Source organism: Labeo rohita, chromosome 2 (genome assembly GCF_022985175.1).
Source record: "Labeo rohita strain BAU-BD-2019 chromosome 2, IGBB_LRoh.1.0, whole genome shotgun sequence".
Lineage (NCBI taxonomy): Eukaryota > Metazoa > Chordata > Actinopteri > Cypriniformes > Cyprinidae > Labeo > Labeo rohita.
The window spans coordinates 6174386-6189746 of record NC_066870.1 but is presented as its reverse complement, the minus strand read 5'-3'; the positions used below and the strand labels follow the sequence as shown (position 1 = coordinate 6189746).

The window sequence follows — 15361 nt, the reverse complement described above, 5'->3', positions numbered from 1 at the left end:
ATTTTCAAATATGACCTTTCATGCAGTGTGTCATGAAGCTGTATGTGAACATAAACGATCTGCAAAGTCGACAGTGCATGATAAATAAAGTTATTGTCTATCAAAAAAAAGAGTCGGCTCACAATCACCTGAACAAGTCGTCAGGACTGCGCCATCTGACCAATCACAGCAGTGAGGGCTCACAGAAAGGAGGGGTTTAGAGAGACTGATTCTTCGAACTGCTTCGCATGAGTCATTTATGATCCATTCAGAAATGGTCAAATTAATTCTATTTTTGGAGAAAACTAAAGTGTTTTTTGACCATGCATACACGTAAACCTGTTTTAGTAGACTCATAAAACAATATTAGCAACCTTTAAAATGGAATAACAGGAGCACTTTAAAATAAAGTAACAATTATATGTTCTGTGAATTCTGTATTATTGCGTCTGGTTTGTGCATTTTAATTCGCAGAAATCCTACATGTGATCTCTCAAAAACAGTGTTCTTTTTTTGGTACACATCCATAACGCATGATTATTTCCCTGTTTTAACATAGAAAGCTTGTACATAGACTGATATTTTTCTGATGTTTAGACTCTAGCAAGAAGGGTTTAATTAATATAAACAGATGGTTCGGTATATTGGTAACACATACATTCTCTAAGCATTTATCACGTCCATAATGCAAAATGTCAAATCGATAACACTGGAATTGCCCACCATTTTCAACAAACATTGCCAAGTAAATGTCATTTGGTGGAACCATTAAGTAAAAAACTGTAAAAAAAAAAAAACAGAAAAAAAACAAACAAACTGTATTTCATATTCAAATACATCTGAGTGTACACACCTTAATAATTAATTTCAATGTTTTTAAATATATCTTTTTCAAATTAAAAATTATTTTTCTTACAATTAGCATGAATTATTAATTAAAAAATATCAATACATTTTGGGGTGTTGCACCACATGACATTTTACAACCTAAACTAACCTTGCCCTTTTCTTAAATAAAAGTCAAATTTTGTGATAGTTTAAGAGACCTACTGACCTTGGCACACGGTCATTAAATCATTTCCTGTTTTATTTTTTTCTGCATGTTAGTTGCACCACTTGACTTTGATTTGAATTTTAAGTGGTGAAGCAATTTAGATTTGTTCTAATTCAGAAAAATTCTGTGAAGCATTACTTTTATTTTTTTTAATCCAGAAATGAAAAAAAAATACTTATTAAAAGAAAGGTCATATTCAGGTCATTTTATGTGTTAATTTTAATTTCTTTTGAATAAATTAATCTTTGCCATTAAACTGAAGTCACGTAGTAGGAAAGTTGAGACATTGCAGGAAAGATGGAAACAGTGACTGTTGCCGGTTCAGGAGGTTTGGGAAACCAAAACTAACCTGTTCAGAGAGGTGTTTGGAGCGCAGAAAGAAGCCCAGTAGGCATCCGATAACCACTGCCAACACTGACAAGATGAGGAGGCCGTTCTGTTGGCACACATTTTTAACGCGGCTCCACACCGCACCAAACGCCATGGTGACACGTCCACGTCTACTGCCCTCTCAATCAGCCATAAAAACACCCAGACACGAGTGCATAAACGTCCCTCCAGTAAAAAGAAACAGACATGCAGAGAATGAAGACATAAATTAGGAAGGTAGTAACGGTGGTAATGAAGGTCCCTCCAAGAAAAAGCACTTGTCAATCCACCGTTGGTCACTACTAAAGCCCATCACCCTTTCCAGTCACTATCACAGTACTCTTCTCTCTCTCTCTCAGTCTCTGTTCATTCTGCCCCATCACACCCCCTTACCCTGTACTTCGGCCTGGCCAATAGGGGGCTCTGGGACAGCTGGCGGTATTGTCCCAGAGGTTAATACCAGCGATCCTATTAGAGCCGCACTGCATTAAGCCGATCTGAAGATGGATTAAAGATCTCTGAACAATTGGGAAGGGGATTGTTTCATGTACGTGTGAAAGAAGAAAAATAAAACAGGGCAAAAACATCAAGATGAAGCAAGTGACATGATGTCACACAGCAGGGCGTTTAGACAGAGTTGGCCAATGTTGACATGGGTTGTGGTGGCTCTATCAGTGTTTGCAGGTAAGTGTTTGAGAGTGTGATTTTGCACCCTCCAGTGGATGATGGGAAACAGTATCCAAGTCCACATATGTGACCCTGGACCAAAAAAACTTAAGTAGCACGGGTATATTTGCAGCAATAGCCAAAAATACAATGTATGGGTCAAAGTTATCGATTTTTCTTTTATGCCAAAAATCATGTTCCATGAAGATATTTTGAAAATTTCCAACCGTAAATATATCAAAACTTAATTTTTGTTTAGTGATATGCATTGCTAAGAACTTCATTTGGACAACTTTAAAGGTGATTTTCTCAATATTTTGATTTTTTCACAGCCTGAGATTACAAATTTTCTATCTCAGACAAATATTATCCCATCCTATCAAACTATACATCAGTGGAAAGCCTATATATTCAGCTTTCAAATTATGTATAAATCTCAGTTTAACAAAATAGACCCTAATGACTGGTTTTGTGGTCCATGGTCACTCTGCATGCAGGCTTGAGAAGGGAAACTGTGGCTGTGCAATCAAATTATCCTGCACTATTAAAAATAAAGGTTCTTTATTGGCATCCATGATTCTATGAAGGACCTTGAACATCCATAGAACCTTTAAAATGCAGAAAGTTTCTTTATAGTCTAAAAAGTTTCTTTAGATTATTTAAAATGTTCAGAAAGGCTGTTAATAAATCCCTCAAATTATTAAACTGCACACCTATGGGCATTAAAAGAATTATACAAAATTCTTTGCACAAAGAAACTGAATGAAAGACAGAATGAAATAAAGGCTATTTTGTGTTATTGCTTTTTTATTTTGTATATTTTATTTATATAGTTTTTTCGCTAACATAATGCACAAACATAAATAAATAAACTGACATATTATTGTAATTAAAGTATATAGACACTTTTTTTTTAAAGTTAAAAACAGGGTCAGTACTGTTTATTAGAATACACTTTCTGTATTTATTTTTCACATATTTACTCATGTTCTGAATTACACATTGTGCTGAGTTGTGTTTTAGGATTAAAAGAAACGTCTGTATGTCACATTGTACTGTATACTGTATATTATGCTAAAATGTTTAATTTTTGATATTTTTGCAGATTTTAATAAAATAAGTCATTTTACCACAGTATTTTTAATATTGTATTGTAAGAAAAAAATACTACGAAAATTACCATTACTATCTATTTGTTGTATATAGTTTTTTTCTTTTGATTTTGCTGTTAAATGTCTCCCAAAAACCGTATTTTTAACCGTAACCGTAACTGTAATCTTTCTATATTTCTTAATATTTTCAGAGGTTGCTCTGACCTTCTGCTTCAGCAACACAGTGTAGAATAGGATGGCTATTATATGTTCACAAAAAGGCAAGATTACTAAGGTTACTCTTAGGACAACAAGATGGTCGTGGTTAGCATACTAATGCTCAGCCTATCCAATCAAAGACTTGTTTGTATTTGATATCACTAATTTAGTCAGGAAGTTGCACCTCTTCTGAATTTGCATGAGTGATCTGTGATTGATTTCTAGTGGGTCAGAATCAGCAGAGGTTCTGTGTAATGCTGTGCTTTCTCTTCCGTTTACTTTATTTTGCTAAATCAGAAGGTCTGACTTTCTCCCATATCATTTACCTACAAGTAAAATTTAATTTCCCCTCTGTAAGGACCTCCATTACTCCACATGAGTCAAGTATGTTTGATCAGAAAATTTCATTATGTTTCCATTAGTATTTGCTGAGATCTGCAGATTTGTGTTTTTATGCTTTTTACAGTTTTCTTTAGCCTAAATATTGCAGTAAAGTATTAAGACATATGTATATGTTATTTCTAAGAATTGTTTTGCCTATTAATACTGCTTTAAAGGGATAGTGCACCCAAAAAATGAAAATTCTGTCATTAATTACTCACCCTCATGTCATTCCAAACCTGTAAGACCTTTGTTTGTCTTTGGAACACAAATTAAGATATTTAGTGTTTTTTTTTTTTTTCAGAAGATTCTGAAGAATTTGTGTTCCGAAGATGAACGAAGGTCTTACGGGTTTAGAACGACATGAGGGTGAGTAATCAGAAGCAAAAATGGAAGTCTTGGATAATTTCATTTTTCTTCAGTCAGAAGTCTGTCTTTTTCCATATCATGATTTGTGTCAGCGCTTAACTGGGATTAAGGAAACCATGTGGACCAGACAGTTTCATTCATTAAAAACATCAAGTTTCTTGTGATGTCTGTGATGTATCAACCAAACAACAAGGAACAAATTGGATGATCTTATTAAAACATAAAAGAGACCTTGCGCTTCACTGGCTGTGCATGATATGAAAACATACACAGATTTATCAATGATCATGCTTAAAGCACTGACAGAGCAGCTGGATGTCAAATGTCACTGACCAAAACTAATTGCAAGCATCATCTGTAATAGCACTCACACTCACACCTCATCAGGGGCTGCATTCCTGTTCAGTATGTGGTAGTGTTACCAGTTTGAGACACAGCATTACATACATATGTCCTGTGTCATCTGCTGTAATGCCAGTCTCTTGTGAATGCTTACATCAGTTAGTGGAAGATAGAGATTACAGTTTATGAAGTTTTAAATATGGATATTTTTCTTACACAAATGCATCGATTCACTTCAGAAGGCCTCTATTAACCTCCTGGAGCCATGTGGAGTACTTTTTTATGGATAGATGGACGCAGATAGATTAACACCCATTAAAAAGCTTGGAAGAGCCAGGACATTTAACTCTGATAACTCTGATTGTCATATACACCTAGAATAGTTTGAGGTTAAAGATTACAAAAATTTACATATAATGTACTCACCCTCTTGTCATGCAAGATGTTCATGTCTTTCTTTCTTCAGTCGCAAAGAAATTGTTTTTTGAGGAAAACATTTCAGCATTTTTCTCCATGTAGTGAATTTCTATGGTGCCCCAAGTTTGAACTTCTGTTAAATGCGGCTCAAACAATCACAAATACGGAGATTAAAAAGTATTTAAATTGTATTTTTTTAATGAAAATAACTGATCGATTCACTAGATAAGACCCTTCTTCCTCGGCTGGGATCGCTTACAACTGCATTTGGGATCGTTTGAAGCCGCATTTAAACTGCAATTTGGAAGTTCAAAATCGGGGCACCATATCAGTCTGGTATGGAGAAAAATCCTGATATGTTTTTCTCAAAAAACATAATTTCTTTATGACTGAAGAAAGAAAGACATGAACATCTTGGACGACAATGTACATTATCTGTAAATATCAACAGATATTTATCAACACACCACTTGTCAATATACAGTAATTCAAATAACAAAATCTGGCCAAGGCAAAGTATGACCACCAGTGTTGGGGAAAGTTACTTTTAAAAGTAATGCATTACATTAGAAAAGGTTGTAATGCATTATATTAGAAAAGGTTGTATCCTCACAGTTATCTTCCTTCCTACAGAAATATGATATCTGTGAGGATTTTCAGTCAGGTTTTAGACCGTACCATAGTACTGAGACTGCTCTTATTAGAGTTACAAATGATCTACTCTTGTCATCCGATCGTGGTTGTATCTCTCTGTTAGTGCTACTGGATCTTAGTGCTGCGTTTGATACTGTTGACCACAACATTCTCTTGAATAGACTTGAGAATTATGTTGGCATTAGTGGTAGTGCATTGGCATGGTTCAAATCGTACTTATCTGACCGCCATCAATTCGTGGCAGTAAATGATGAGGTATCATATCGATCTCAAGTGCAGTATGGAGTACCACAAGGCTCAGTACTAGGGCCGTTACTCTTTACACTTTACATGTTACCCTTGGGTGATACCATCAGGAAATATGGTGTTAGCTTTCACTGCTATGCTGATGATACCCAGCTCTATATTTCTTCGCGGCCTGGTGAAACGTACCAATTTGAAAAACTAATGGATTGTGTAGTTGAGTTAAAAAATTGGATGACAAGTAATTTCTTACTGCTAAATTCTGAAAAAACAGAGGTGTTAGTTATTGGGCCTAAAACCTCAGCGTGTAATAACCTAAAACACTGTCTAATACTTGATGGCTGTTCTGTCAATTCTTCGTCATCAGTTAGGAACCTAGGTGTGCTATTTGATGGTAATCTTTCCTTTGAAAACCACATCTCTAGTATTTGCAAAACTGCATTTTTCCATCTCAAAAATATATCTAAACTACGACCTATGCTATCAATGTCAAATGCTGAAACATTAATTCATGCGTTTATGACCTCACGGTTAGATTATTGTAATGCTTTATTGGGTGGTTGTTCTGCTCGCTTAATAAACAAACTCCAGCTGGTCCAAAATGCAGCAGCTAGAGTTCTTACTAGAACCAAAAAGTATGATCATATTAAAACATCGTATAGATTTTAAAATCTTGCTAATTACTTATAAAGCCCTGAATGGTTTAGCTCCCCAGTACCTGAGTGAGCTCTTATCGCATTATAGTCCCTCACGTCCGCTGCGTTCTCAAAACTCTGGCAATTTGATAATACCGAGAATATCAAAATCAACCGCGGGCGGCAGATCTTTTTCTTATTTAGCACCCAAACTCTGGAACAATCTACCCTACAACGTTCGGGACGCAGACACACTCTGTCAGTTTAAATCTAGATTAAAGACCCATCTCTTTAACCTTGCTTACACATAATAAATCCACATTCTTATAATTCAAATCCGTTAAAGGATTGTTAGGCTGCACTAATTAGGTCAACCGGAACCGGGAACACTTCCCATAACACCCGATGTACTCGGTGCATCGTCAGAAGAATGGCATCTACGCTAATATTAGTCTGTTTCTCTCTTATTCCGAGGTCACATTAACCACCAGATCCAGTCCGTATCCAGATCAGATGGTCACTGCAGTCCCCCGGATCCAGTCCGAACCCAGCCCAGACGGTGGATCAGCACCTAGAGACCAGTGGCGATTTCTTTAAGACTGCAAGGGAAGCTCAGCTTCCGCTATAATGTCACAAAATTAATGGTCAAATTATGTACTATTGTATTAACATTTTATTGACTAAAAATGCGTTAGAAAACGTTCATCTCAAAGACGAGTTCGTTCAGAATCAGTTAGATATAGCAGGTCGGCTGACTTGATTTTCTTCTCATACATTCCCGTAGCGTCACAGTGCGTTTCCCGTTGAAGCCCAGCGTCCATTGACTTCAATGCTGCTGCTTTGAACGGTTTTTTTTCAGTGCTTTGAAACTAGACGGTCATTGGATAAACGCTGCGATTATGTCCCGCCCACGGACGCTCAGCGTCTCTGGGGGTGAATGAGGAGCAAATGAGGAGTGGGCTGGCCTGGACTCCGAGCTTCTGCGTGATGATTGGAGGGTCTGTCGAAAGATTGCATCTCCTTTTGACTGACAGCGATTTTGTACTATAAGGAATCGCTGAAGCTATTCGCGCTCAGTCCCATCGCGGATTTCTCAAGTTCAGTCGAAATAAAAACTGCTGCAACCTATTTCTTTATATTTGCTTGGCGAAATTGCTTGATTTTCATCATACATTTCACACAATTATACACCACATTCCTTGTTTCACTTTTACAGAGTTTAATATTTTTTTAGATCGTTCATTCATTCATTCATGTTAATATTTAATGTAGTAATCAATATATATATATATATATATATAGATTACTACATTAAATATTAACATGGAGGATGACTATCAATTAATATAAATATATATATATATATATATATATAGTAATCTTGAAAAATTTTAACATAACATAATGAAACCTTATATTTCTATTAAAATACTTTATAAATAAATAAATCTCCATAATAACCTTATTTAAACTGCAAAATATTTATACTATATAGTAGCATCTGACTAAAAGAAAAATACATCATATTTTGCATAATAAAACTAAAGCTTTTTTTTTTACGATTGTTTGCATTGTGACTTACTTATGACAATAAGGCACATTCTTGTGAATAAATAAATAGACAATTTTATGATGTAGGCCGAAAATGAGCTTCCCCTATTTGACAGACCAGTAGCCGCCACTGCTAGAGACGACCTCTACAGCCCTGAATGTCAGCGGAGTCCACATCAACTAGATGAGCCCCAGAGACGGATCCACATTAAAGACCACATCACCTAGACGGCTGTCGGCACAAGACCACGGGAACTTTGGCCAGAGGAGAACTGGCCCCCCCCGACTGAGCCTGGTTTCTCCCAAGGTTTTTTTCTCCATTTGTCACCGATGGAGTTTTGGTTCCTTGCCGCTGTCGCCTCTGGCTTGCTTAGTTGGGGACACTTTCTCTTAACACAATATTGCATTTTATTTTATTGTTTTTGATTAACTACCTTTACCTATAATGTGAGTGTTTAATGTTGCCTTTGGCATTGTTGATGTACTGTTTCCTATTTAATACTGTACAGCCGCCTTGTCACAATTCTGTATTGTTAAAGGCGGTATATAAATAAAGGTAACTTGACTTGACTTGATTACAATATTGAGTTACTCCCTAAAAAAGTAACTAATTACGTTACTTAGTTACTTTTTATGGAAAGTAATACGTTACTTTACTTTTGCATTACTTTTTAAATCTGGGCAAGGTTTGCTTGTTTGTTTTTAATATAAAAAGTTTATTTATTCATATAAAAAGTAAATTCACGTCTAATCTACTCTTCAGAAATAAAAAAAAGGAAAACAAATGTTAGATTATCTTGGGTAATTTTTGGTTATTTGTATGGTTGAATTGGATCATCGAAGGTTGGCAGCAAAGACATCGGTTAATAAAATGGTATTAAATGCATAAAGGATATTTGTATTATTTAACATATTTAATTATTGCAGGTTTGCGTCACAGTCTGAGTTGAATTTCACTGTTTTTATTCATTTTGAGGAATACTGAATCTGTTTTTGTGTGTGAGATGAATTAATGCATGTTCACATTTATTCTAGAACTAACATCTTACTCCCGATTTCCCTCAACATGGGGACAGAAGAGCTTTTAATCAATAAATGGGGGGAAAAGTAACTGGCGTGACTTATTTGAAAAAAGTAACTCAGATATTTTCTTGTCAATTAAAAGGTAATTAATTGTTCTACCTATTAGATTGTGGATCCCACACGTTTTTTACTGACACGCCCTCAGACCGGAAACTCGAGGCTTAAAGAAAATTTTGAGTTTACCACTTGTAATAACAACTTTGTGGTGGCGTTCAACTCGTAAATACGATCTATCCGACATGACTTGAACGCACCATATTGCGCTACTGAAACCCATCTGGTTTGAATGGTTGCATTCAACAGGCAATATGCTAAAGGAACTGCCATGCACACGTAAAGACAAGTTTATATTTTTTGTGCGATCACATTTACCGTTGTTCGGAAACCAAGTAATTTCGATACAAGTCCACACGATCGAGAATTTTCGCAGTGGGTTCAAGTTGGTCAGGCGAATTTGCCTCCTTAATATCTCTGAATTCATGCATTGCACTGCTTTACATCAAATATACTTTTCTGTGATACCAAATGTTTGGGAGTCAGAAAGAAAAAAAGACTGTATGAAATATAATGATACAAAATTAAAAATAATTATAATTGTTTACATCATTTTGGCAATGTGTGTCATGCTGCAATGGTCAAAAATGTACATTTTTTTGCGCTGGGTCTCAGGAATATCTCGGGAATCTGTCCTTTTTGCTTTCGCAAGACATTCTCACTAAAGCATTTCTCTAGATTTGCAGTTGACTCAGTTTTTTCGCTCCCTCTGGAGTCTGCATCCCTTGCACACGCATAATTACTTGCTTTCTGTCAGTCCTCTCTTACGCTACACGACCAGCCTCGGATTACCGCAGCATCTTTCTGCTACAAATGTGAAGTTTTGTTTTTCCTGCTGAACAACATGGAAACGAAGTACATGAATTTTTACAAGGATTGTTAGTTTTGCTATGTTATAGAAGTAATGCGACATTTTTGCTGCAGGTAAAACAGTTGTATACCGGTGAATGAGACTTCGGCATCACCATGAGCTCGATGTGCACGAGTTACAATAGCGGTGAAAGGGGTTTTGTAAAGGGCTTCTCCTGTCCCACAGCGGACAGTAACAGTCGAGCTGTTTTCTGCTGTGGATTTAATGATATGAAATACTGCTGTGATGATCCCAACAGCTTTTTCCCTTATGAATATAGATATATGTGGTGGCTCAGGTAAGAAACTCACTATTATTAATTTATTTATCAGTTGCAAAGTTGTTCTAGATGTGTGTTTTCATGTTGTCAGCCGCATTAACATTTCGAATATTCGATGATTTGCTCTCTTCTTTTTCTGACTCAAGTAGTTGAAGAGGTTATTTGTAGTCCATTTGTTAAAACATACTTAATGAATTTAAAGATACAAATACAAAACGGTGTTCTTAGATTTTATGTGCATAAAATAAGCTACATGATATTATTGTTGCATTTACAGTATCATGACTTCTTTTATTTTTTTGGTTCAGGGGTTTTAAACCTGCAACATTAAGGGGACAAGCTGATTTTTTTGTTTGTTTGTTTGTTTGTTTTTCTCATGATGCCAAACATCCCATTTTAGTGTGCTTTCTATGAGAAATTGTCTGGTCTGTAGATAATCTGACTGAAACTTTATGAAGATCATTATTAAAATTGCATCTAGAAGTTCTGCAGCAGAACACCTCTTTTGAGATCCGTTGTCCAAAACGGTTAACTTGAAATTTAGTTACAAATGTAAGAAATGTAACCACAAATGTAAGAAATGTAACCACAGTGTCATAGTATTCAATCTAATATCAATATATTGGAAAAAAATGTCTATTGGAATAGTATGGGATGATATTAGACTCTAAGTGTTTCAGTTAATGAATTGACTTAATATTTAGGCTTAAATCTAAGATTCACACAAAAATCATGGCACACTGTATTATTAACTATTTTCATCTATTTGATTTTATTTAAATAATTAGATTTTCAGAATGCAGTTTAATTACAAAATTTATTTTGAAGACATATGTATTTATTTATTATAAACTTTTTGAGCATAGAAGTGACAATGCACTAAATGTAAATCATTGTAATTTATAAATGTTTTGAAATACACTCTTTTTTTTAAAGATGACACTCAACAGATTATTGGAGACGTAAAAACACTTAAAAATTAAAATATATATTTAGCAAAATAATTTGGACTTTAGAAAATCAAAGCCATATGTCTAACCAAGTTGTGTTCCAAATTTGAAGTTGATATCACAAAAATTTAGGTTCCTGTCAGATTTTATTTAGGCGCTATACCAAAAAATAGCCACTGGGTTCTAATGGATTCTCCTGTCACAAATTAATACGTTTCTGATTTTCACATCACTTCTATCATAAAAAGTGCAAATATAGAACCTTGAGTCTCAGACCTTTCCAACAATATATGAAGACTTCAGATGCAAAAGCCTCTAAATCCATCTCACGTCTTTCTTTAAAAAATGCATTTTTATCATGCTCCGATGTATAGGTTTCTACCTAAATACCGGTAATTCTGATTGGGCTGAGGCTGGGATTTTAGCAAGTTTGAAGTAAAAGTATTTGATGGACGTATAATATTTTTCGAGAGCATTCACTATCATTATCTCATTTTTGACCGAGATGGCTTTTGGGGGGTTTGTATCTGAACTCTTCATGTGTTACGTAAAGATTAGAAAACAACTTGATTATAAAATTATCCAGTTGGCCTAAGTTTTAAAACATGACATAGTCTACTGTGGGAAGAGCTGCTAAAAGGTTGTAAAGTGCCATTTCTGTTATAATGCAATGTTAAATTTCAAAGCAATTTTTTTCAAAGAAATTTTCACAGATTTAATTTAAGCATATAAGCTTTCAAATAATACATAATTTAGTGTATTACTAAAATATGTGATAGAGCTGAAAAGCAATATAGAGTGTTATGCTCTCATCAGTGGTTTGTTGATTTCCTCTTCAGTTTTGGAGCTCTGGTTGGTCTCTCCATAGCTGCTGTGGTCCTGTTGGTCTTCATCATCACTGTGTGTGTCTTCTGCTACCTCTTTATCGTGACCAAACCCAGTCGCAGAGACAACGGCCTCCACCTTAGTGTGCCAGGTCAGTACATCCAAATCTTCAAAAGCACTGAATAATGATTGAAACAGGAACAATGGCATTAATGTGACACACTGTGCCATAATGGCTCTATGAATGGCAAAATCAAGGATGCAGACGCTAAAAATGCTAGATTATACATGACGTTTCTCCATCTCAGTGACAAACATTATGTGAAAATGACATGCTGAATGAAAATGATGTGCTAGATGTGTTAAAGTATCAAAGACTGAAGAACATGATAATGTTCTGCTGAATCATAAATGTAGAGGTGAATCTCCTTCCCTGATACATGACTAAGCTGTGATGGCAGTCATGACATTGCGTTTCTGTTAAAGGAATAATCAGGTTATGGTGAGGCACTTACAATGAAAGTGAATGGGGCAATTTTGGAGATTTTAAAGGCAGAAATGTGAAGTCCATAATTTTCTAAAAGCACTTAAAAGCACATCTTATATTAAAAAGTGTATTGTGTTGGAGCTGTAAAATTGTGTAAATCATCATTTTAAGTCATTTCACTGGCATCCAACAAAGTTATTTATGTCTTATGACTGTACTATTGAAAAAGTGAGTATTTTAATGCTTATGGACTGGCCCCATTGACTTGAACTTCAGCTTGCTGCACTGCAGTTGTATACAAAGCTCTGACCTTAAAATGTTAACTCTCCAGATGTTAACAGTCTTTAAAATTCTTTTTAGGATCTGACCCTACATCTGAGCCCAGCCTTTCTACTAGACCTCAGGGTCTCAAACATTTCCTCAACCGCAGACTGGAGTGTGAAAACCGCCCCGCTGACCCTGAGCGGCTCTTTCAGCGCTGCTTCACTGCAGCTGTCACCAGAGTCAATGTGGAAGGACCCACATAAAGAGTTTTTCACATTCTGTGCATAGCTATTGCTTAGGAAATACTGCAGAAGCTTATGCTTCTGACTGAGTTTTTAGTGTTCAAATGATTTTCTGATGTTTGTGTGCTTTTATTCGTTAAAGTCACTATATATTTTCATCAAGCCGTGTAATGTCAAGATCAAAAGTTTTCTTCATCAGGATATAAATGCTTTTAATTTGCTATTTAGTAGCACCTTTAGGTATGATTACTGTTATTATGTTACTGTGCAACCCAGTGTAAAAAATGGTTATGGATCCTTATTGGCAGTACTGTAGTGTGGAATTCTATGCAACAGTATTTCTGAATTAGCAAAGCTGCAGAAATGCCAGACAATCAGCATAAATGTTAATATAATGTATAAATATTTTTTGACTTCACCTGTTGGACTCATCATGGATAAAGTATGCATTGGATGATATAATATCATAAAAACAGGAAAATGGAATTAAATTATTTGATCTTATTTTTTTATTTTTAAGTCATGAACTCAGTTAAACAGACAAATTCATTAGCATACTTTGTACTTAAACATGCATATAAATGCACTGAATGCTTACATTTAGCCTTGTTTCTCAATACATTTATGCTGATCTTTTAAGGTGTGATATTACTGAAACAACACATTTTTAAAAATCGTGTCCTGACATAATATCTTTTATAATAGTTAGATTTGATTTACTGTTACTCAAAGTGAGGTATCTTAAAAGAATATAAAGTGATATAATGTTTTGATTCAAAAGTTAAATATAAAGGTCAAATTGTGTGTAGTATTTTAAAAGGGGTCATCGGATGCCCATTTTCCACAAGTTGATATGATTCTTTAGGGTCTTAATGAAAAGTCTGTAATATACTTTGGTTAAAAATTCTCAATGGTTGTGTAAAACAACACCATTTTTACCTGCAAAAATCATCCTGTTGTAGTGGATGTTGCTTTAAATGTTAATGAGTTCTGCTCGCCCGCCCCTCTCTTCTCTCTATGGAGTGATGAGCCTGTTTACTTTTAGCCGCTAAACTTGCTAACTAGTATGTTATAGGGAAAGGTGATCATGAATGATTTGCACAAACATAGACGCATTTATGTAGATCAGGAGGCGCATTCCCTTTACAAACAAATGTTAAAAAAAAAAATGACGCCACACCGACAGGCATCTGAGAATGGCTCGATTTAAAAAGGGGATTTTTACAGATTAATTAAAAACCACTGCATTGATTTTTATCATTATAAGGTAGATTTGTACATACACTGCCAACACACATTCATGTTCAAACAACATGAAAAAGTGAACTTGCATCCGATGACCCCTTTAAGATTGATTTGTTCATTTTTATCCAATACAGAGACAAGATGGTTCCAAAATAACAAGTAAAATATCCCAAAGAAGAGCCAATAAATGGAGATATATTCACCCAAAAAAGAAAATTTGAAAGTGTTATAATTGCTAAATTTCTCTAAATTTGTTCCTCATCTACATTATGGATGAAAAGAAGGTGACAAGATGATAAGATCTGACTTTCAGCAAATTTTCTTTTTTGGTTGAACTATTCCTTTAATTGGTGAAGTAACTATAAGAACAGATCAACAGATCTATGTGATATTCATAACACACTATTCATGCAACATCATTCAGTAAGAAGGATTAAAGCATTTATGTATGTATCTGGGGCGTTTTTGGGCTTTTTTTAAACTCCTTATTTGTCACTGACCTATGTCTTCACCTAGTTCAGCTGTGAAATTAATTAAGATCATTTTGACATTTAATAGGACATTCTGACACAGGCAGGTGCTTATGAGTCAAGAGCAAAATTTGACAGTCTGGCACTTTTCTGCCTTTCCCCGTTAATTTACGTTTGACTTATGTAAGGCAGAAAAACACTTCAAGGTACCCATTAGCACCAGTATGTTTTTTTTATTATTTATTTATTTATTGTTTTGCTAACATTGAATGTCATTAGCAAACCGTGTTTAATCCAAACTAACGTTAAGTTCACTAATTGCAGACTGGTTTTACAAACAGGTCACACAGCAGTTCAACTCTTTTAAGGGAAAAGTCATAGTGACAGAAAGCAGAAAGCACAAACATTTTTACAATAAATTATGGTGGTTATTATCTTTTTAATTGAACCGTTGGCACAAAACTGAAAGAAAAATGAAATGGGTTATAAAAAAATTTAATTAGAATTTATTCAGATATCCATTTAAATACAAAATAATAATTTTGAAATGTTTATGCATCAGTTTGGGGGCAGTAAGCTTTTTTTTGTTGTTGTTTTTAAAGAAATTAACAGTTTTATTCAGCAAAGATGCATTAATGAAT

At 34.9% G+C, this 15361-nt stretch overlaps 2 protein-coding genes across 2 annotated transcripts in view; one reads left to right on the top strand and one right to left on the bottom strand.

Annotated features, from left to right (window-relative positions):
* Nucleotides 1-1741, bottom strand: part of slc1a7a (solute carrier family 1 member 7a) — a 28942-nt gene extending 27201 nt beyond the window's left edge. The window contains exon 1 of the mRNA XM_051124566.1: nucleotides 1383-1741. Within this exon, the coding sequence (XP_050980523.1) occupies nucleotides 1383-1517 (135 nt within the window). The 5' untranslated portion in view covers nucleotides 1518-1741. The remainder of the gene's footprint in view (nucleotides 1-1382) is intronic.
* An 8149-nt stretch (nucleotides 1742-9890) lies between these two features.
* LOC127152023 (protein shisa-like-2A) lies at nucleotides 9891-14675 on the top strand. Its single transcript, XM_051092418.1, has 3 exons — nucleotides 9891-10255; nucleotides 12027-12163; nucleotides 12860-14675. Exons 1-3 carry the CDS (start codon nucleotides 10074-10076, stop codon nucleotides 13024-13026), a joined length of 486 nt encoding a protein of 161 aa, XP_050948375.1. The 5' UTR covers nucleotides 9891-10073; the 3' UTR covers nucleotides 13027-14675.
* The last annotated feature ends 686 nt before the right edge of the window (nucleotides 14676-15361 follow it).

Bases quoted from the DNA above. Each gene is read 5' to 3' on its own strand.
- LOC127152023 (XM_051092418.1), top strand. From the start codon at position 10,074: ATGAGCTCGATGTGCACGAGTTACAATAGCGGTGAAAGGGGTTTTGTA. The intron at 10,256-12,026 runs GTAAGAAACTCA...TTTCCTCTTCAG, and splicing joins AGATATATGTGGTGGCTCAG to TTTTGGAGCTCTGGTTGGTC. The intron at 12,164-12,859 runs GTCAGTACATCC...AATTCTTTTTAG, and splicing joins CCTCCACCTTAGTGTGCCAG to GATCTGACCCTACATCTGAG.